The 22,181-nt window shown below is 52.4% G+C and overlaps 1 protein-coding gene across 1 annotated transcript in view; it reads right to left on the bottom strand.

The window, feature by feature from the left end:
- LOC119954748 (tetraspanin-11-like) overlaps positions 1 to 22,181 on the bottom strand; it is a 60,570-nt gene that overhangs the window by 1,754 nt on the left and 36,635 nt on the right. Inside the window, exon 6 of the mRNA XM_038780289.1 lies at positions 13,559 to 13,591. Coding sequence (XP_038636217.1) covers positions 13,559 to 13,591 — 33 coding nt within the window. The remainder of the gene's footprint in view (positions 1 to 13,558; positions 13,592 to 22,181) is intronic.

Here is a 22,181-nt window from a genome sequence, read left to right as displayed (position 1 = left end):
TGTTGATGGTGTGGGTATGTTGATGCGGTGGGTATGTTGATGGGGAGGGTATGTTGATGGGGTGGGTATGTTGATGGGGTGGGTATGTTGATGGTGTGGGTATGTTGATGCGGTGGGTATGTTGATGGGGTGGGTATGTTGATGGGGTGGGTATGTTGATGGTGTGGGTATGTTGATGCGGTGGGTATGTTGATGGGGTGGGTATGTTGATGGTGTGGGTTTGTTGATGCGGTGGGTATGTTGATGGGGTGGGTATGTTGATGGGGTTGGGTATGTTGATGCGGTGGGTATGATGATGGGGTGGGTATGTTGATGGGGTGGGTATGTTGATGCGGTGGTATGTTGATGTGGTGGGTATGTTGATGGGGTGGGTATGTTTAATGGTGTGGGTATGTTGATGGGGTGGGTATGGTGATGGGGTGGATATGTTGATGGGGTGGGTATGTTGATGGGGTGGATATGTTGATGGGGTGGGTATGTTGATGGGGTGGGTATGTTGATGGGGTGGGTATGTTGATGGTGTGGGTATGTTGATGGCGTGGGTATGTTGATGAGGTGGGTATGTTGATGGTGTGGGTATGTTGATGGGGTGGGTATGTTGATGGTGTGGGTATGTTGATGGGGGGGTATGTTGAGGGGGTATGTTGATGAGGTGGGTATGTTGATGGTGTGGGTATGTTGATGGGGTGGGTATGTTGATGAGGTGGGTATGTTGATGGGGTGGGTATGTTGATGGTGTGGGTATGTTGATGGGGTGGGTATGTTGATGAGGTGGGTATGTTGATGGGGTGGGTATGTTGATGGTGTGGGTATGTTGATGCGGTGGGTATGATGGTGTGGGTACGTTGATGGGGTGGGTATGTTGATGGTGTGGGAATGTTGATGGTGTGGGTATGTTGATGGTGTGGGTATGTTGATGGGGTGGGTATGGTGATGGGGTGGATATGTTGATGGGGTGGGTATGTTGATGGTGTGGGTATGTTGATGCGGTGGGTATGATGGTGTGGGTATGTTGATGGTGTGGGTATGTTGATGCGGTGGGTATGATGGTGTGGGTATGTTGATGGGGTGGGTATGTTGATGGTGTGGATATGTTGATGGTGTGGGTATGTTGATGGTGTGGGTATGGTGATGGTGAGGGTATGGTGATGGTGTGGGTATGTTGATGGTGTGGGTATGTTGATGGGGTGGGTATGTTGATGGGGTGGGTATGGAGATGGTGAGGGTATGTTGATGGGGTAGGTATGGTGATGGGGTGGGTATGGTGATGAGGTTGGTATGTTGATGGTGTGGGTATGTTGATGCGGTGGGTATGTTGATGGGGTGGGTATGTTGATGGCGTGGGTATGTTGATGGGGTGGTATGATGTGGTTGTATGGGATGGTGTGGTATGTTGATGGTGTGGGTATGTTGATGGGGTGGGTATGGTGATGGGGTGGGTATGGTGATGGGGTGGATATGTTGATGGGGTGGGTATGTTGATGCGGTGGGTATGTTGATGAGGTGGGTATGTTGATTGTGTGGGTATGTTGACGGTGTGGGTATGTTGATGCGGTGGGTATGTTGATGAGGTGGGTATGTTGATTGTGTGGGTATGTTGATGGGGTGGGTATGGTGATGGGGTGGATATGTTGATGAGGTTGGTATGGTGATGGGGTGGGTATGGTGATGGGGTGGGTATGTTGATGGGGGGTATGTTGATGCGGTGGGTATGTTGATGAGGTGGGTATGTTGATGGTGCGGGTATGTTGATGGGGTTGGTATGGTGATGTGGGGTGTATGTTGATGGGTGGTATGTGATGGGGTGGGTATGTTATGGGGTGGGTATATTGATGAGGTGGGTATGTTGATGGGGTGGGTATGTTTAATGGGGTGGGTATGTTGATGGGGTGGGTATGTTGATGGGTGGGTATGTTGATGGGGTGGGTATGTTGATGGGGTGGGGTATGTTGATGGGGTGGGGTATGTTGATGGGGTGGGTATGTTGATGGTGTGGGTATGTTGATGGGGTGGGTATGTGATGGGTGTGGGTATGTTGATGGGGTGGGTATGTTGATGGGGTGGGTATGTTGATGGTGTGGGTATGTTGATGGGGTGGGTATGTGATGGGGTGGGTATGTGATGGTGTCGGTATGTTGATGAGGTGGGTATGTTGATGAGGTGGGTATGTTTAATGGTGTGGGTATGTTGATGGGGTGGGTATGGTGATGGTGTGGGTATGTTGATGGGGTGGGTATGTTGATGGGGTGGGTATGTTGATGGGGTGGGTATGTTGATGGGGTGGGTATGTTGATGGGTATGTTGATGAGGTGGGTATGTTGATGGGAGGGTATGTTGATGGGGTGGGTATGTTGATCGGGTGGGTATGTTGATGAGGTGGGTATGTTGATGATGTGGGTATGTTGATGGGGTGGGTATGTTGATGGTGTGGGAATGTTGATGGTGTGGGTATGTTGATGAGGTGGGTATGTTGATGGTGTGGGTATGTTGATGGTGTGGGAATGTTGATGGTGTGGGTATGTTGATTGTGTGGGTACGTTGATTGTGTGGGTACGTTGATGGGGTGGGTACGTTGATGGGGTGGGTATGTTGGTAGTGTGGGTATGTTGATGGTGTGGGTATGTTGATGGTGTGGGTATGTTGATGGTGGGTATGGTGATGGGGTGGATATGTGATGTGTGGGTATGTTGATGGTGTGGTATGTTGATGGGGTGGGTATGTTGATGGGGTGGATATGTTGATGGGGTGGGTATGTTGATGGTGTGGGTATGTTGATGGGGTGGGTACGTTGATGGGGTGGATATGTTGGTAGTGTGGGTATGTTGATGGTGTGGGTATGTTGGTAGTGTGGGTATGTTGATGGTGTGGGTATGTTGTTAGTGTGGGTACGTTGATGGGGTGGGTATGTTGGTAGTGTGGGTATGTTGATGGTGTGGGTATGTTGTTAGTGTGGGTACGTTGATGGGGTGGGTATGTTGGTAGTGTGGGTATGTTGATGGTGTGGGTATGTTGATGGTGTGGGTATGTTGTTAGTGTGGGTACGTTGATGGGGTGGGTATGTTGGTAGTGTGGGTATGTTGATGGGCTGGGTATGTTGTTGGGGTGGGTATGTTGATGGTGTGGGTATGTTGGTAGTGTGGGTATGTTGATGGGGTGGGTATGTTGTTGGGGTTGGTATGATGATGGGTTGGGATGCAGTAGGAGGTGATGTGAATGGAGCATTAACACCAGCACTGGCCAGTTGGGCTGAATGACCTGTTTCTGTGCTGAAAATTCAACCAAATGCCAGAGCATCCCTGCAGGGAAACTGGCCCATTATGCAGAAGAGGAGGTTCTGGATGAGAAACGTGACTGAAGATGGTCAAAATGACCTTCTTTCACCTTTCAACATCCCAGGATGTCCAAAAGCCCTTTACAGCCAATGGAATAGTCCAGTATGGTCACCGTTGTAATGTAAACATCATGGAAGGCAATTTGCACACAGCAAGTTTACAAAAAGATGAATATCATCGCCAGATTAAATGCTTTCACTGATTTTGGGTGCGGGATAAATATTTGGCAGAGAGGCGGCTCTGCTGTTTTTTAGGAAGTGTCAGGGAATTTCTTATATGCACCCACGGTAGCCTCAGCTTAGTCTCTCATCCAAAAAACACCTCCTTCAACGGTCAGCACGCTCTCACTTCTGACGTTTCAAAAGCATGGTGCCCCCTCCCTACTGACCCTCCGACAGCGCTTCACACCCTCCCCACTGACCCTCCGACAGAGCTTCACACCCTCCCTACTGACCCTCGGACAGAAATTCACACCCTCCCTACTGACCCTCCAACAGCGCTTCACACCCTCCTTACTGACCCTCCGACAGCACTGCCCACCCTCCTTACTGACCCTCCGACAGAGCTGCCCACCCTCCTTACTGACCCACCGACAGCACTGCGCACCCTCCCTACTGACCCACCGACAGCACTGCCCACCCTCCCTACTGACCCTCCGACAGAGCTGCCCACCCTCCTTACTGACCCACCGACAGCACTGCGCACCCTCCCTACTGACCCTCCAACAGCGCTTCACACCCTCCCTACTGACCCTCCGACAGCACTGCCCACCCTCCTTACTGACCCTCCGACAGAGCTGCCCACCCTCCTTACTGACCCACCGACAGCACTGCGCACCCTCCCTACTGACCCTCCGACAGCACTGCCCACCCTCCCTACTGACCCTCCAACAGCGCTTCACACCCTCCTTACTGACCCTCCGACAGCACTGCCCACCCTCCCTACTGACCCTCCAACAGCGCTTCACACCCTCCTTACTGACCCTCCGACAGCGCTTCACACCCTCCCTACTGACCCTCTGACAGCACCGCACCCTCCTTACTGACCCTCCAACAGCGCTTCACACCCTCCTTACTGACCCTCCGACAGCGCTTCACACCCTCCCTACTGACCCTCCGACAGCACTGCCGACCCCCCTACTGACCCTCCGACAGAGCTTCACACCCTCCCTACTGACCCTCCGACAGAGCTTCACACCCTCCCTACTGACCCTCCGACAGCACTGCCCACCCTCCCTACTGACCCTCCAACAGCACTGCACACCCTCCCTACTGACCCTCCGACAGCACTGCCCACCCTCCCTACTGACCCTCCGACAGCGCTGCGCACCCTCCCTACTGACCCTCCGACAGCGCTTCACACCCTCCCTACTGACCCTCCGACAGCACTGCCCACCCCCCCTACTGACCCTCCGACAGAGCTTCACACCCTCCCTACTGACCCTCCGACAGAGCTTCACACCCTCCTTACTGACCCTCCGACAGCACTGCCCACCCTCCCTACTGACCCTCCGACAGCGCTGCACACCCTCCCTACTGACCCTCCGACAGCACTGCACATCCTCCCTACTGACCCTCCGACAGCACTGCCCACCCTCCCTACTGACCCTCCGACAGCACTGCACACCCTACCTACTGACCCTCAGACAGCACTGCCCACCCTCCCTACTGACCCTCCGACAGCGCTTCACACCCTCCCTACTGACCCTCCGACAGCGCTTCACACCCTCCTTACTGACCCTCCGACAGCACTGCCCACCCTCCCTACTGACCCTCCGACAGCACTGCACACCCTACCAACTGACCCTCCGACAGCGCTTCACACCCTCCCTACTGACCCTCCGACAGCGCTTCACACCCTCCTTACTGACCCTCCGACAGCGCTTCACACCCTCCTTACTGACCCTCCGACAGCACTGCACACCCTCCCTACTGACCCTCTGACAGCACTGCCCACCCTCCCTACTGACCCTCCGACAGCACTGCACACCCTCCCTACTGACCCTCTGACAGCACCGCACCCTCCCTACTGACCCTCCGACAGCGCTTCACACCCTCCCTACTGACCCTCTGACAGCACCGCACCCTCCTTACTGACCCTCCGACAGCGCTGCCCATCCTCCCTACTGACCCTCTGACAGCGCTGCACACCCTCCTTACTGACCCTCCGACAGCGCTTCACACCCTCCCTACTGACCCTCCGACAGCACTGCCGACCCCCCTACTGACCCTCCGACAGAGCTTCACACCCTCCCTACTGACCCTCCGACAGAGCTTCACACCCTCCCTACTGACCCTCCGACAGCACTGCCCACCCTCCCTACTGACCCTCCAACAGCACTGCACACCCTCCCTACTGACCCTCCGACAGCACTGCCCACCCTCCCTACTGACCCTCCGACAGCGCTGCGCACCCTCCCTACTGACCCTCCGACAGCGCTTCACACCCTCCCTACTGACCCTCCGACAGCACTGCCCACCCCCCCTACTGACCCTCCGACAGAGCTTCACACCCTCCCTACTGACCCTCCGACAGAGCTTCACACCCTCCTTACTGACCCTCCGACAGCACTGCCCACCCTCCCTACTGACCCTCCGACAGCGCTGCACACCCTCCCTACTGACCCTCCGACAGCACTGCACACCCTCCCTACTGACCCTCCGACAGCACTGCCCACCCTCCCTACTGACCCTCCGACAGCACTGCACACCCTACCTACTGACCCTCAGACAGCACTGCCCACCCTCCCTACTGACCCTCCGACAGCGCTTCACACCCTCCCTACTGACCCTCCGACAGCGCTTCACACCCTCCTTACTGACCCTCCGACAGCACTGCCCACCCTCCCTACTGACCCTCCGACAGCACTGCACACCCTACCAACTGACCCTCCGACAGCGCTTCACACCCTCCCTACTGACCCTCCGACAGCGCTTCACACCCTCCTTACTGACCCTCCGACAGCGCTTCACACCCTCCTTACTGACCCTCCGACAGCACTGCACACCCTCCCTACTGACCCTCTGACAGCACTGCCCACCCTCCCTACTGACCCTCCGACAGCACTGCACACCCTACCTACTGACCCTCCGACAGCGCTTCACAACCTCCCTACTGACCCTCCGACAGCGCTTCACACCCTCCCTACTGACCCTCCGACAGCGCTTCACACCCTCCCTACTGACCCTCCGACAGCGCTTCACACCCTCCTTACTGACCCTCCGACAGCGCTTCACACCCTCCTTACTGACCCTCCGACAGCACTGCCCACCCTCCCTACTGACCCTCCGACAGCGCTGCCCACCCTCCTTACTGACCCTCCGACAGCGCTTCACACCCTCCCTACTGACCCTCCGACAGCACTGCGCACCCTCCCTACTGACCCTCCACACAGCGCTTCACACCCTCCTTACTGACCCTCCGACAGCGCTGCACACCCTCCCTACTGACCCTCCGACAGGGCTTCACACCCTCCCTACTGACCCTCCGACAGGGCTTCACACCCTCCCTACTGACCCTCCGACAGCACTGCCCACCCTCCTTACTGACCCTCCGACCGCGCTGCGCAACCTCCCTACTGACCCTCCGACAGCACTGCCCACCCTCCCTACTGACCCTCCGACAGCACTGCCCACCCTCCTTACTGACCCTCCGACAGCACTGCCCACCCTCCCTACTGACCCTCCGACAGCGCTTCACACCCTCCCTACTGACCCTCCGACAGAGCTTCACACCCTCACTACTGAATCTCCGACAGCACTGCCCACCCTCCCTACTGACCCTCCAACAGCACTGCACACCCTCCCTACTGACCCTCCGACAGCACTGCCCACCCTCCCTACTGACCCTCCGACAGCGCTTCACACCCTCCCTACTGACCCTCCGACAGAGCTTCACACCCTCCTTACTGACCCTCCGACAGCGCTTTACTCCCTCCCTACTGACCCTCCGACAGCACTGCACACCCTCCCTACTGACCCTCCGACAGCACTGCACACCCTCCCTACTGACCCTCCGACAGCACTGCACACCCTCCCTACTGACCCTCCGACAGCACTGCGCACCCTCCCTACTGACCCTCCGACAGCGCTTCACACCCTCCCTACTGACCCTCCGACAGCACTGCACACCCTCCCTACTGACCCTCCGACAGCACTGCGCACCCTCCCTACTGACCCTCCGACAGCGCTTCACACCCTCCCTACTGACCCTCCGACAGCGCTTCACACCCTCCCTACTGACCCTCCGACAGCGCTGCACACCCACCCTACTGACCCTCCGACAGCACCGCACCCTCCTTACTGACCCTCCGACAGCGCTTCACACCCTCCCTACTGACCCTCCGACAGCGCTTCACACCCTCCCTACTGACCCTCCGACAGCGCTGCTCACCCTCCCTACTGACCCTCCGACAGCACTGCCCACCCTCCCTACTGACCCTCCGACAGCACTGCCCACACTCCTTACTGACCCTCCGACAGCACTGCCCACACTCCTTACTGACCCTCCGACAGCACTGCCCACACTCCTTACTGACCCACAGACAGCGTTTAACACCCTCCTTACTGACCCTCCGACAGCGCTTCACACCCTCCCTACTGACCCTCCGACAGCGCTTCACACCCTCCCTACTGACCCTCCGACAGCACTGCCCACACTCCTTACTGACCCTCCGACAGCACTGCCCACACTCCTTACTGACCCTCCGACAGCACTGCCCACACTCCTTACTGACCCACAGACAGCGTTTAACACCCTCCTTACTGACCCTCCGACAGCGCTTCACACCCTCCCTACTGACCCTCCGACAGCGCTTCACACCCTCCCTATTGACCCTCCGACAGCACTGCCCACCCTCCTTACTGACCCTCCGACAGCACTGCCCACCCTCCTTACTGACCCTCCGACAGCACTGCGCACCCTCCCTACTGGCCCTCCGACAGCACTGCCCACCCTCCCTACTGACCCTCCGACAGCGCTGCACACTCTCCCTACTGACCCTCCGACAGCGCTTCACACCCTCCTTACTGACCCTCCGACAGCGTTGCCCACCCTCCTTACTGACCCTCCGACAGCGCTTCACACCCTCCCTACTGACCCTCCGACAGCGTTTAACACCCTCCTTACTGACCCTCCGACAGCGCTTCACACCCTCCCTACTGACCCTCCGACAGCGCTTCACACCCTCCCTACTGACCCTCCGACAGCACTGCCCACCCTCCTTACTGACCCTCCGACAGCACTGCCCACCCTCCTTACTGACCCTCCGACAGCACTGCGCACCCTCCCTACTGGCCCTCCGACAGCACTGCCCACCCTCCCTACTGACCCTCCGACAGCGCTGCACACTCTCCCTACTGACCCTCCGACAGCGCTTCACACCCTCCTTACTGACCCTCCGACAGCGTTGCCCACCCTCCTTACTGACCCTCCGACAGCGCTTCACACCCTCCCTACTGACCCTCCGACAGCGCTGCACACCCTCCATACTGACCCTCCGACAGCACTGTGCACCCTCCCTACTGACCCTCCGACAGCGCTGCCCACCCTCCATACTGACCCTCCGACAGCACTGTGCACCCTCCTTACTGACCCTCCGACAGCGCTGCCCACCCTCCCTACTGACCCTCCGACAGCGCTTCACACCCTCCCTACTGACCCTCCGACAGCACTGCACACCCTCCCTACTGACCCTCCGACAGCACTGCACACCCTCACTACTGACCCTCCGACAGCGCTGCACACCCTCCCTACTGACCCTCCGACAGCGCTTCACACCCTCCATACTGACCCTCCGACAGCGCTTCACACCCTCCCTACTGACCCTCCGACAGCACTGCCGACCCTCCCTACTGACCCTCCGACAGCGCTTCACACCCTCACTACTGACCCTCCGACAGCGCTTCACACCCTCCTTACTGACCCTCCGACAGCGCTTCACACTCTCCCTACTGACCCTCCGACAGCGCTTCACACCCTCCCTACTGACCCTCCGACAGAGCTTCACACCCTCCCTACTGACCCTCCGACAGAGCTTCACACCCTCCCTACTGACCCTCCGACAGAGCTTCACACCCTCCCTACTGACCCTCCGACAGCACTTCACACCCTCCCTACTGACCCTCCGACAGCACTGCCCACCCTCCCTACTGACCCTCCGACAGCACTGCCCACCCTCCCTACTGACCCTCCGACAGCACTGCGCACCCTCCCTACTGACCCTCCGACAGCACTGCAGACCCTCCCTACTGATCCTCCGACAGCGCTTCACACCCTCCCTACTGACCCTCCGACAGCACTGCACACCCTCCCTACTGACCCTCCGACAGCGCTTCACACCCTCCCTACTGACCCTCCGACAGAGCTTCACACCCTCCCTACTGACCCTCCGACAGCACTGCACACCCTCCCTACTGACCCTCCGACAGCGCTTCACACCCTCCCTACTGACCCTCCGACAGCACTGCCCACCCTCCCTACTGACCCTCCGACAGCACTGCACATCCTCCTTACTGACCCTCCGACAGCACTGCCCACCCTCCCTACTGACCCTCCGACAGCACTGCCCACCCTCCCTACTGACCCTCCGACAGCACTGCCCACCCTCCTTACTGACCCTCTGACAGCACTGCGCATACTCCCTACTGACCCTCTGACAGCGCTTCACACCCTCCCTACTGACCCTCCGACAGCGCTTCACACCCTCCCTACTGACCCTCCGACAGCGCTTCACACCCTCCTTACTGACCCTCCGACAGCGCTTCACACCCTCCCTACTGACCCTCCGACAGCGCTGCACACCCTCCCTACTGACCATCCGACAGCGCTTCTCACCCTCCCTACTGACCCTCCGATAGCGCTGCACACCCTCCCTACTGACCCTCCGACAGCGCTTTCCACCCTCCCTACTGACCCTCCGACAGCACTGCGCACCCACCCTACTGACCCTCCGACAGCGCTGTGCACCCTCCTTACTGACCCTCCGACAGCGCTGCGCACCCTCCCTACTGACGCTCCGACAGCGCTTCACACCCTCCTTACTGACCCTCCGACAGCACTGTGCACCCTCCCTACTGACCCTCCGACAGCACTGCCCACCCTCCCTACTGACCCTCCGACAGCACTGCCCACCCTCCTTACTGATCCTCCGACAGCACTGCCCACCCTCCCTACTGACCCTCCGACAGCACTGCGCACCCTCCCTACTGACCCTCCGACAGCACTGCAGACCCTCCCTACTGATCCTCCGACAGCGCTTCACACCCTCCCTACTGACCCTCCGACAGCACTGCACACCCTCCCTACTGACCCTCCGACAGCGCTTCACACCCTCCCTACTGACCCTCCGACAGAGCTTCACACCCTCCCTACTGACTCTCCGACAGCACTGCCCACCCTCCCTACTGACCCTCCAACAGCACTGCCCACCCTCCCTACTGACCCTCCGACAGAGCTTCACACCCTCCCTACTGACCCTCCGACAGCACTGCCCACCCTCCCTACTGACCCTCCGACAGAGCTTCACACCCTCCCTACTGACCCTCCGACAGCACTGCCCACCCTCCCTACTGACCCTCCGACAGAGCTTCACACCCTCCCTACTGACCCTCCAACAGTGTGGCGTTTCCTCCCTACTGATGCTCATACAACACCAGGTTAAAGTCCAACAGGTTTGTTTCAAACTAGCTTTCGTAGCACTGCTCCTTTCTCAGTTGAATGAAAAGGTGGGTCACATTAACATATCTACAGACAAAGTCAAAGATGCAAGACAATGCTTTGAATGTGAGCATTTGCAGGTAATCAAGTCTTTACAGAACCAGAGATAGGGGTAACCCCAGGTTAAAGAGGTGTGAATTGTCTCAAGCCAGGACAGTTGGTAGGATTTCGCAAGCCCTGGCCAGATGGTGGGGGATGAATGTAATGCAACATGAATCCAATGTCCCGGTTGAGGTCGTACTCATGCATGCGGAACTTGGCTATAAGTTTCTGCTCGGCGATTCTGCGTTGTCGCGCGTCCTGAAGGCCGCCTTGGAGAATGCTTACCCGGAGATCAGAGGCTGAATGCACCTTGACTGCTGAAATGTTTCCCGACTGGAAGGGAACATTCCTGCCTGGTGATTGTCACGCGATGTCCGTTCATTCGTTGTCCCAGCATCTGCATGGTCTCGCCAATATACCACGCTTCGGGACATCCTTTCCTGCAGCGTATGAGGTAGACAACATTGGCAGAGTCGCCCGAGTATGTTCCACGTACCTGGTGGGTGGTGTTCTCATGTGTAATGGTGGTACCCATGTCGATGATCTGGCCCGTCTTGCAGAAATTGCCCTGGCAGGGTTGTGTGGTGCCGTGGTCGCTGTTCCGAAGGCTGGGTAGTTTGCTGCAAACAGTGGTTTGTCTAAGGTTGCGCAGTTGTTTGAAGGCAAGTAGTGGGGTGTGGGGATGATCTTGGCAAGATGTTCATCTTCATCGATGACGTGTTGAATACTGCGAAGAAGGTGTCGTAGTTTCTCCGCTCCGGGGAAGTACTGGACGACGGTCGGTTGTGTCCCGTGTTTGTCTTCTGAGGAGGTTGGTGCGGTTTTTTGTTGTAGTGCGTTGGATCGATGAGTCGAGCGCCATATCCCGTTCGTACGAGGGCATTTAAAGCTTGTCTTGCATCTTTGACTTTGTCTATATATATGTTTCTGGAACATACCTCTTCATTCTCCTGAGGAAGGAGCAGTGTTCCGAAAGTAAGTGATTTGAAACAAACCTGATGGACTTTAACCTGGTGTTGTAAGACTTCTTACTGTGCTCACCACAGTCCAATGCCGGCATCTCCACATCACTGATGCTCTGACAATGAGCCACTCCCTCACAACTGACCCTCCGATAGTGCCGTGGACCTTCACTACTGATGCTCTGACATTGCTGAGCTCCCTCACTACTGCACCTCCGACAGTCCAGGACTTCCTCAGTACTGGCCCTCTGACAGTGCAGCACTCCTTCAGTACTGACTCTCTAACAGCGCAGTGCTGCCTCAGTACTGGCCCTCTGACAGTGCAGCACTCCCTCAGTACTGACTCTCTAACAGCGCAGTGCTGCCTCAGTACTGGCCCTCTGACAGTGCAGCACACCTACAGCACTGACCCTCTGACAGTGCAGTGCTCCCTCAGTACTGACCCTCTGACAGTGCAGCACTCTCTCAGTACTGACCCTCTGACAGTGCAGCGCTCCCACAGTACTGACCCTCTGACAGTGCAGCGCTCCCTCAGTACTGACCCTCTGACAGTGCAGCGCTCCCACAGTACTGACCCTCTGACAGTGCAGCGCTCCCTCAGTACTGACCCTCTGACAGTGCAGCACTCTCTCAGTACTGACCCTCTGACAGTGCAGCGCTCCCACAGTACTGACCCTCTGACAGTGCAGCGCTCCCTCAGTACTGACCCTCTGACAGTGCAGCACTCTCTCAGTACTGACCCTCTGACAGTGCAGCGCTCCCACAGTACTGACCCTCTGACAGTGCAGCGCTCCCTCAGTACTGACCCTCTGACAGTGCAGCACTCTCTCAGTACTGACCCTCTGACAGTGCAGTGCTCCCACAGTACTGACCCTCTGACAGTGCAGTGTCCCCTCACAGTAACTTAATTGAAGTCTACTCGTGACAATAAGCGATTTTCAATTCATTTCATACTGTATGGAATATGCATTCAACACAAAATACTGTTTATTTATAACAAGAACTAAAATGATTGGTTACTGTAGGGTGTGTGAGGAACCAGAATTTGTTACTGTAGGGAGAGTAACGAGCGAGGATTGATTACTGTAGGGAGGGTGAAGAGCCAGGATTGGTTACTGTCAGGAGGTTGAAGAGCGAGGATTGGTTACTGCAGGGTGGGTGAGGCCAGGATTGGTTACTGTCGGGAGGGTGAAGAGCGAGGATTGGTTACTGCAGGGTGGGTGAGGAGCCAGGATTGGTTACTGTAGGGAGGGTGAAGAGCGAGGATTGGTTACTGCAGGGTGGGTGAGGCCAGGATTGGTTACTGTCGGGAGGGTGAAGAGCGAGGATTGGTTACTGCAGGGTGGGTGAGGAGCCAGGATTGGTTACTGTAGGGAGGTTGAAGAGCGAGGATTGGTTACTGCAGGGTGGGTGAGGAGCCAGGATTGGTTACTGTAGGGAGGTTGAAGAGCGAGGATCGGTTACTTCAGAGAAGTGAGGAGCCCGGGTTGGTTAGAATAAACTCACCCTTGTTTCACAAGATCCTCTTCTTAACCCCGCCTGAGAGTCACGAAGCATGTGATAGAAAAGTACAATGACACATTTATGTTAAGATAAAAGGAGATGTTTATTATGTTGCGACATATGGCAGTTTACTGATGGTTGCTGTATTTTTGGGTCATCGCTAAATTACATGCATGATCCACAGGTGACAGATGGCCATTCCTTTACAAAAGCTAGACTCGGTAGAATGGTTCACAAAACAGGCCGTGCATTAACATATAACTGCAGCAACCAGTGGCAGGGTCTGTGGTGGTTAATGGGAAATGTTCATGGGTCATGAATCGAGGGTCATGGATCAAGAACATGCCCTTCCCCAATTCTACTAATAACTGAGGTTAGCCAATTTTGCAAATCATGACTGGGTTAACGCTGACTGGTATTACATCACTGGTTTATCATTTAAACTCGCAATCCTGACCTCATACCGTTGCAAAAGGAACATGAATTTGAAGTTGATATTAGCTTCCATCCACTGTGAGGACAATATAGCCAAACTGTGATATATTACCACACAATGACACAAAGTGTTTGCAAATGGAAATCCACCCAGATAATGAAAGTTTATTTTCATTGCTCGACACAGACTGTTTTCAAAGAGAAAAAACACTTAAATCTCAAGTCAACAGGTTACTTTTACATTTTCTCTAAAGTTATAAGCAGCTGTTACTTGAAACAAAAGTCTGGGGGGAGTGCACTTTCTTTAAATTACTTCCCTTTTTCATGCATATAATTATTTTTTAATATAAACTTAGAGTACCCCATGATTCTTTTCCAATTAAGGGCCAGTTTAGCGTGGCCAATCCACCTAACCTGCACATCTTTGGGTTGTGGGGACCAAACACACGCCGACACGGAGAGAATGTGCAAACTACACACAGTAACCCGGGCCGGGATCGAACCCGGGTCCTCAGTGCAGTAGGCAGCAGTGCTAACCACTATGCTGCCCCTTTCAAAGATATAATTATTGTCTTACCAGAAATTTAGCTAGTCAAAAGTGTCACTGCAGAGAACCTCATTTTTCTATCGCCATCTTCCCTGTCTGACAGTTTCCATCTCTCCCCTCCCCTCGTTCATCTCCACTTTCCCCTTCCCATTCCCTCTCCCCCACCTCTCCCCTTCATCTCCTTACCTCCCCCCTCCCTCCTAACCTTGTCCTCTACCTTGTGCAGCCCCCTCCTCACCATTCCTCTCTCCGTTCCCACTATCCCCAAACTTCCCCCTACATCTCCCCCATTACTCCTCCGCACTCCATCACCTCATCTTCTCCCTCTCCTCCTTCCTACCCCTCTTGGCCCCTCATCTTCTCCCACTTGTCTCTCTTCCTCTGACACATTGATTCTAGGTACAAAGAGACAGGGATTAGTGTCTCAAAGACAGGATCCAGGTGCCTGACCTCAGGAGTGTAGCACAGGCAACGAGCAGGGTAAAGTGCCCAGCTAGGAACATAGGACAGCTCCTCAAGCCTGTCCTGCCATTAACGAGATCATGGCTGATCTGTGATCTAACTCCATAAACCTGTCTTTGGCCCATATCCCTTAATATCTTTGTTTTAAAAAATCTATCTATCTCACATTTAAAAGTAACAAATGCTCTAGCTTCAACTGCTGTTCGTGGGAGATAGTTCCAAATCTCTACCACCCTTTGAGTGAAGAAGTTCTTCTTAACATCTTTCCTGAATGGTCTAGTCCTAATTTTAGACTATGCTCCTTAGTTTTGGAATCTCCAACCAGTGAAAATAGTTTATCTTTATCTACCCTATTTTTCTCTGTTAACATCTTAAATACTTCGACCAGATGAAATGAAATGAAAATCGCTTATTGTCACGAGTAGGCTTCAATGAAGTTACTGTGAAAAGCCCCTAGTCGCCACATTCCGGCGCCTGTCCGGGGAGGCTGGTACGGGAATCGAACCGTGCTGCTGGCCTGCTTGGTCTGCTTTAAAAGCCAGCGATTTAGCCGAGTGAGCTAAACCAACCCCTTAACCTTCTAAATTCTAGCAAAAGCAGGTTACTTTGTGTAATCTCTCCTCGTGATTTAACCCCTGTAGCCCAACTATCGTTTTAGTAAACTTACGTTGCACTCCAAGACTATTGGTGTGATGCCCAGAACTGCTCACAGTACGCCAAGTGGGGTCTAACCAGGGTTTTGTATAGCTGCAGCATAACTTCTGTGTCTTTATATTTCCATCAATCCTCTTGATATAAAGGTTAGCATTCCATTAGCCTATTTTCTGCACTTGTTCATGACATTTTAAAGATCTATGCATCTGAACCCTAACGTCTCTTTGGACATCCACTGTACTTAACCTCTTTCTATTTAGAAAGTACCCTGCTCTATCTTTTTCTGATGCAAAATGGATAACCTCACACTCGCTTATTGAGTTCCATCTGCCACAAATTTGCCCATTCACCTCGTCTGCCAATGTCTCCTTTCAATTTTTATGCTATCATCTTGAGTGTCTACAATGCCACCTAACTTTTTTTTATCATCAGCAAATTTGGATATATGACTTTCTATGCCATTGTCCAATGAATAATGTGAATAATTGCGGCCCCAACACAGATCCCTGTGGTATACCTCTTGTCACCTCTGCCAATTACCCATTATCCCCACTATCTGTTGCCTGCCATTCAATCAATTTCCTAACCATGTCAATAATTTTCCCTCAACTCCGTGGGTTTACACCTCAGTTAACAGTCTCTTATGTGGGACTTTATCAAATGCCTTCTGGAAGTCCATATAAATAACATCCATAGACATTCCCCTGTCCACAAACTTAGTCACCTCTTGAAAAAATTCAATAGGATAAGTCAGGGTTGACCTTCCCTTCATGAACCCATGCTGGCTCTCCCCAATTGACCAAACATTTTCGAGGTGTTTATTACCTCATCTCTAATTATAGACTCCAGCAATTTCCCCACCACACATGTTAGGCTAACTGGTTCCCTGGTTTCCCCCCGTCACCCTTCTTAAAAAGTGGAGTGACATGTGCTCCCAGTGCTTTATTGTAGAAATGGTGATCGTGAGGCGTGGGGTTAGGTTGTGACATTGGGCTGGGACATGGGGTATGGTTTAAAGAGGCAATTTGCAAAAGTTCCAAATTACATCAACGTTGTTTCCCTGGGGTGGTGGTAGGGTTGGAAATTATGGGATCTTTTTTGATGGAAGAATTAAGGTGGGCTGAATGGCCGGAGGGCAAGGTTCAACCGGAGGGAAGGAGGGAGAGGGAGGGTGGTTTTACGCATCATCACCTGAGGGCCGCCACTTGACATGTCCCCTTGCAAATAAACGAATGGCGCAGGAAAATAATACGGCGAGTATGAATTATCATGTGTTTAATTGTATAGAAAGGAAAAGGTTCTATCTGTTCTTACCAGGACCTGCAAATAGAAATACAAAATATAAACCACAAGGTGGCTGCCAAAATTAAATTATAGCAACTTAAGAATGTCGGGAGAGGAGGCTCTGGGTTAGAGAAGCTGTGAATATGGAATTCGGAGAAACTTTGGTTAATAGCAGGAGAACAACCACAAGGCAATATGCTAACCAATCATTTCTGAGAATACTCATCCTCTTCCTCTTCTCTGACGAGGGCACAGATAAAGCAAGCGGTTATTAACGCCCCGATCAGCTGTGACACAAAGAATGGCAGCTTCAGAAATTAGCCACTTAACTTCTATATTTAGAGTTTGCAGTCAAACCACACAGCCAGCACGCAACACATGACATAACCCGTCTCAAGACTTGCCCACCCGACCCTGACAGCTTACTGCAGTGATGGGCAATCTAGGCCAGTGACTGGGCCGCATGAGTGGCCCTCCTTCATCTCAGTGGGCAGCAAGATCGAAATGGGGCTTGTTCACTAACCACGACCCCATGACTAAGATTAAATACACTTAATACATGCTGAAAATTTAATAACGAGCTATATAAAATGCTTTATCATTCATATATTAATAGAACTATCATCAACTGCAAACAGTAAAAACAAAAATAAATATTTACACTTTGGATGCAAAAGGAGTGCACGGTTCTCACAGTCAAGGCTGGACCTCCCAATATTTTTTCAAACTGTCGGTTCCGACGAGAAAACTCAATGAATATTTAGCCTCGTTAACAATTTCTTTTTCCCCACGTGATTCACGCCTCGCTCGTGGTGGCTTGCCTCTGATATGCTCACCCAGGGAAAAGTTAACCTCTGTCATCAATGGGGCGCTCCTTTTAAATGCCTCCTCTGCACTGGTTCCAAGTCCAATCGGGGAGATGACGGCCAAGAAGACAGCACCACAGTTCACGGAGGGAACCCAACTCCTGGATGGTGTGGAGCAGAGGCATGACATCCTCTACCCACAATCTCGCAGACATCCATCAAGCAAGGTCACCACCACCACCACCTGGAAGGCAGTGACCGCGATAGTGAGCACCAGCTGACGCCATAAGAGGATGGGGCAACAGTGCCAAAGACAGTGAATGCCTTCTTCACACAACCATCTCGATCATCAGTAAAGTGATGGAAGGGGTCATCAACATCCCAACCAAGCAGCATTTTCTCAGCAATAACCTCATTGACACTCAGTTTGAGTTCCACAATAGCCACTTAGCTCCTGACCTCATTACAATCTTGATCCAAACATGGACAAAAGAGCTGAACCCCAGAGATGAGGTGAGTGTGACTGCCCTTGAAATCAAGGCAGCATTTGACCAAACGTGGCATTAAGGAGCCCTAGCTAACCTGGAGTCAATGGGAATCAGGGGGAAATCTCTCCGCAGGATGGAAACATACCTGGCACAAAGGAAGATGGTTGTAGTTGTTGGAGGACAATCATCTCAGTCCCGGGACATCACTGCAGGAGTTCCTCATGCAGGGTTTTAGGCTCAACCATTCAGCTGTTTCATCAATAACCTTCTTCCCATCATAAGGTCAGAAGTGGGGATGTTCACTGATAATTGCATATTTTTTGGCACCATTTGCATATGCAGCAAGACCTGGACAATATTCAGGCTTGGGCTGATAAGTGGCAAGTAACATCAGTGCTATACAAGTGCCAGGCAATGACCATCTCCAACCAGAAAGAATTTAACTATCGCCCCTTAACAGTCAATGGTATTACCATCACTGAATCCCCCACCATCAACATCCTGGGGTTTAGCATTGACTCAAATCTGAACTAACTATATTAATACTGTGGCTACAAGAACAGGTCAGAGGCTAGGAATTCTACAACAATTAACTCATTTCTTGAATCCCCAAACCCTGCCCAACATTTATAATGAACAAGCCAGGAGTGTGATGGAACACCCTCCACTTGCCTGAATGAGTGCAGCTCCAACAACACTCAAGACATACAACACCATCCAGGACAAAACAGCTCACATGTTTGGCATCCAACCACCACTTTTAACATTAACTCCTCCCATCACCGATGCAGCCATGTGCACCATCTACAAGAAGCACTGCAGTTCACCAAGGCTCCATTGGCAACATCTTAAGGAGAGGCAGTGGCACAGTGATATTGTCGTTGGGACTAGTAATCCAGGGACCCAGGGTAATGATCCGGGGTCCCGGGTTCCAATCCCACCATGGCATATGGAATTAAAAGTCTAATGCCAATTGTTGTAAAAATCCATCTGGCCTACACGTGACTCCATTGACTCTTAATTGCCCTCAGGGATGGACAATAAATGTTGGCCCAGCCAGAGACGCCCTTTTCCAATTAATTAAAAAAACTCTTCCAAACGCGTAAGCTCCATCACCCAGAACAGGGTTATTCAAAGTCAGGGTTGGGACCGGCAGGTGGGTCGCGGGCGGGTGTCAGAAGGGTTGCCGAGCGCAGGGTCGCAAAAGGTGTGACCAACAAGGACCAGAATGAAAGACGGCAGACAAAGAACAGAGAATGTAATTTGAAGTGTAGGCAAGAAATGAGAGAATAGATCAGGAGTGAGGCTGATATGGCGACTGATTGTACAGGGGAACTGAAGGCAAGGAACGAGGGCTACAGAGGGAAGCAGATGCAGATTATGGTAATCCTCAGCACAGTTGAGTTAGCAATCATCCCGATTACAGAAATAGTACAGGAGAGCGCGGCATTAATGTATTTGAAGGTGCGGCCGTTGCTGGAATTGAGCAGGTGGGAGAGTTGCTCCCATTGCCAGTGGTAGCATTTGGGTTAAAAGCATCCAGTACATTAAGATGGACAATACCCCAATGAGATAATCCATCAGTTTGGACCAGACTTGTGGTCGGGTGGAATAAATCCAGGTGATGGGAAGGTGAATTAACCTCCCAGCCGGTCTCATTTCCAGGTGGCAGATATTCTTCGGTGGTCATCTGTGATATTCCAAAGATAAGACATAAAGATCCAACCCAGAGTCATGCAAACATGCACCAGCTCCATTCGTGGAAAAACCCTGTTCAAAGCACAGACAGTGTAATGGTACCAGCACTGATGCATTTTATTCAAATGGCTGTTATGTATGACTTCTGTGTGGTGTGTGGTTGCATGTTTTTCTGATCCACCAACTTATTACACAAGATAATAATAATAATAATCTTTATTAGTGTCACAAGTAGGCTTACATTAACACTGTAATGAAGTTACTGTGAAAATCTCCGAGTCGCCACATTCCGGCACCTGTTCAGGTACACAGAGGGAGAGTTCAGAATGTCCAATTATCCTACCAAGCACATCTTTCGGGACTTGTGGGAGGAAACCGGAGCACCCGGAGTAAACCCACGCAGACACGGGAGAAGGGACAGACTCTGCACAGACTGTGGGCCAAGTTGGGAATCAAACCCGGGTCCCTGGCGCTGTGAAGCAACAGTGCTAACCATTGAGCTACTGCGACGCCATTCTGCAGATATTGGAACAACAACTGCATGCAACACTGTCGCAAACATCTCACAGTGGCAAGGGACCAGAATCTGAATATCCAGCTTCCTGAGAGCATTCACAGTGTGCACATCTATTTTATCATTTTTTTAAATTGGAATGTTTTATTATGTGAAGCCTCATTTTCCAATGTAAGCTGCTGCTTGTCCTTTCTTGTTGGTGAGTCAGTGCCCAGCTGGGCATGTGCGCAAGAAATGCATTGCCGTGTCAATTTACTGTTCTATAAAACCAACATATGCTCGTAATACTTTGGACTCTGAAATTGGGAGCTGGAGATTTATGATTTTCAACATTTTACTGGTGGTTGGGGAGTGGTGATCTCTTCACAGGGAGAAAAAAATGTTTTATGCAGAGTCCAATTTATGATTTTTAAAATCATAAACATTTCTTGAGAGAAATAAGTCTTGTGTATTTGTTTACTCTTTTTAAGTTAGCACTCAGTGACTCATTAGGCCCTAATGTGAACCTGGTGTGGGTCCTAAAGTTGGCCAGTTGGCAGAAATGAGTTTGGGAAAAAAGTTTGAAAAATACTGAACAGGAAGTTCACCTGTAAGTTCCTTTCCAAGCCACAATATATTGCCGTCGCTGGGTCAAAATCCTGGAACTCCCTCCCTAAACGTACTGTGAGTCTACTTATTCCACATGGACAGCAGTGGCTCAAGAATTACTGTTAAGTAATGGGTTAAGAGACATTGCAATTAGTTGTCTCATTTATGTTAAGTATCCAATAATTGACACTGATATGTAAAGGGGCTTCAGGTGGCCTCTGTGTCTGGTGATGTGTAGTTAGAGTTTTGTGCAGAGTCTGTTGGAATGAAATAAATGTGTGCTAGTGAAAAAGGAACAGAACTTTTGACTCTTCATACCACAGCAACTAAAAAGTCTAACACTCACCACCACCTTTTCCAGGGCCATTAGGGATGCTAGCCGAGTCAGTAATGCCCACGTCCTGTGACTGATTTTTCAAAAAATCGCCTCAGATCTACATGGCTCCAAGGTGAACAGCAGCAGCTTCGCTAACCTAACCTTGTAACTAAAATTCCTCATCCCTGGAGCTATTCTGGTAAATCTGGGCTGCATCCTTCCAAAAGTGTGATGGCCAGAATGTTTCAAAAATTATTTTATGGGACGTGGGGTGCTGGGAACAATGGTTAAATGCAGTGGAATTGCAACCACACCCACCAGTGCCCCCAGAGACAGAGAGGGAAGAAACAAAATAGTGGCAGGCACATTTACTGTACAACACATGTCTGTCATGCCTGCGGCTGTACTAACTGAGAAAGAGACTTCTGTTGCATGTACCACCTTATACGTGAATGGGGCATCAAGCAGGACCCTGGCCCCAAGCCTGACCCAGTATTGTGAATTCATCATGACACTCCAGTCCAGCTTCGACAGCTTCCCGGCTGGGTCACTGTCTGTGCGGAGTCTGCACGTCCTCCCCGTGTGTGCGTGGGTTTCCTCCGGGTGCTCCGGTTTCCTCCCACAGTCCAAAGATGTGCGGGTTAGGTGGATTGGCCATGCTAAATTGCCCGTAGTGTAAGGTTAATGGGGGGATTGTTGGGTTACGGGTATACGGGTTACGTGGGTTTAAGTAGGGTGATCATTGCTCGGCACAACATCGAGGGCCGAAGGGCCTGTTCTGTGCTGTACTGTTCTATGTTCTATGTCTTCAATGAGTTAGTTTGCTCAGATTCC

Source organism: Scyliorhinus canicula, chromosome 20, assembly GCF_902713615.1.
Source record: "Scyliorhinus canicula chromosome 20, sScyCan1.1, whole genome shotgun sequence".
NCBI classification, from domain to species: Eukaryota; Metazoa; Chordata; class Chondrichthyes; order Carcharhiniformes; family Scyliorhinidae; genus Scyliorhinus; species Scyliorhinus canicula.
The sequence above is the reverse complement of the archived record's forward strand: the minus strand, read 5'-3'. Positions and strand labels throughout refer to the sequence as shown.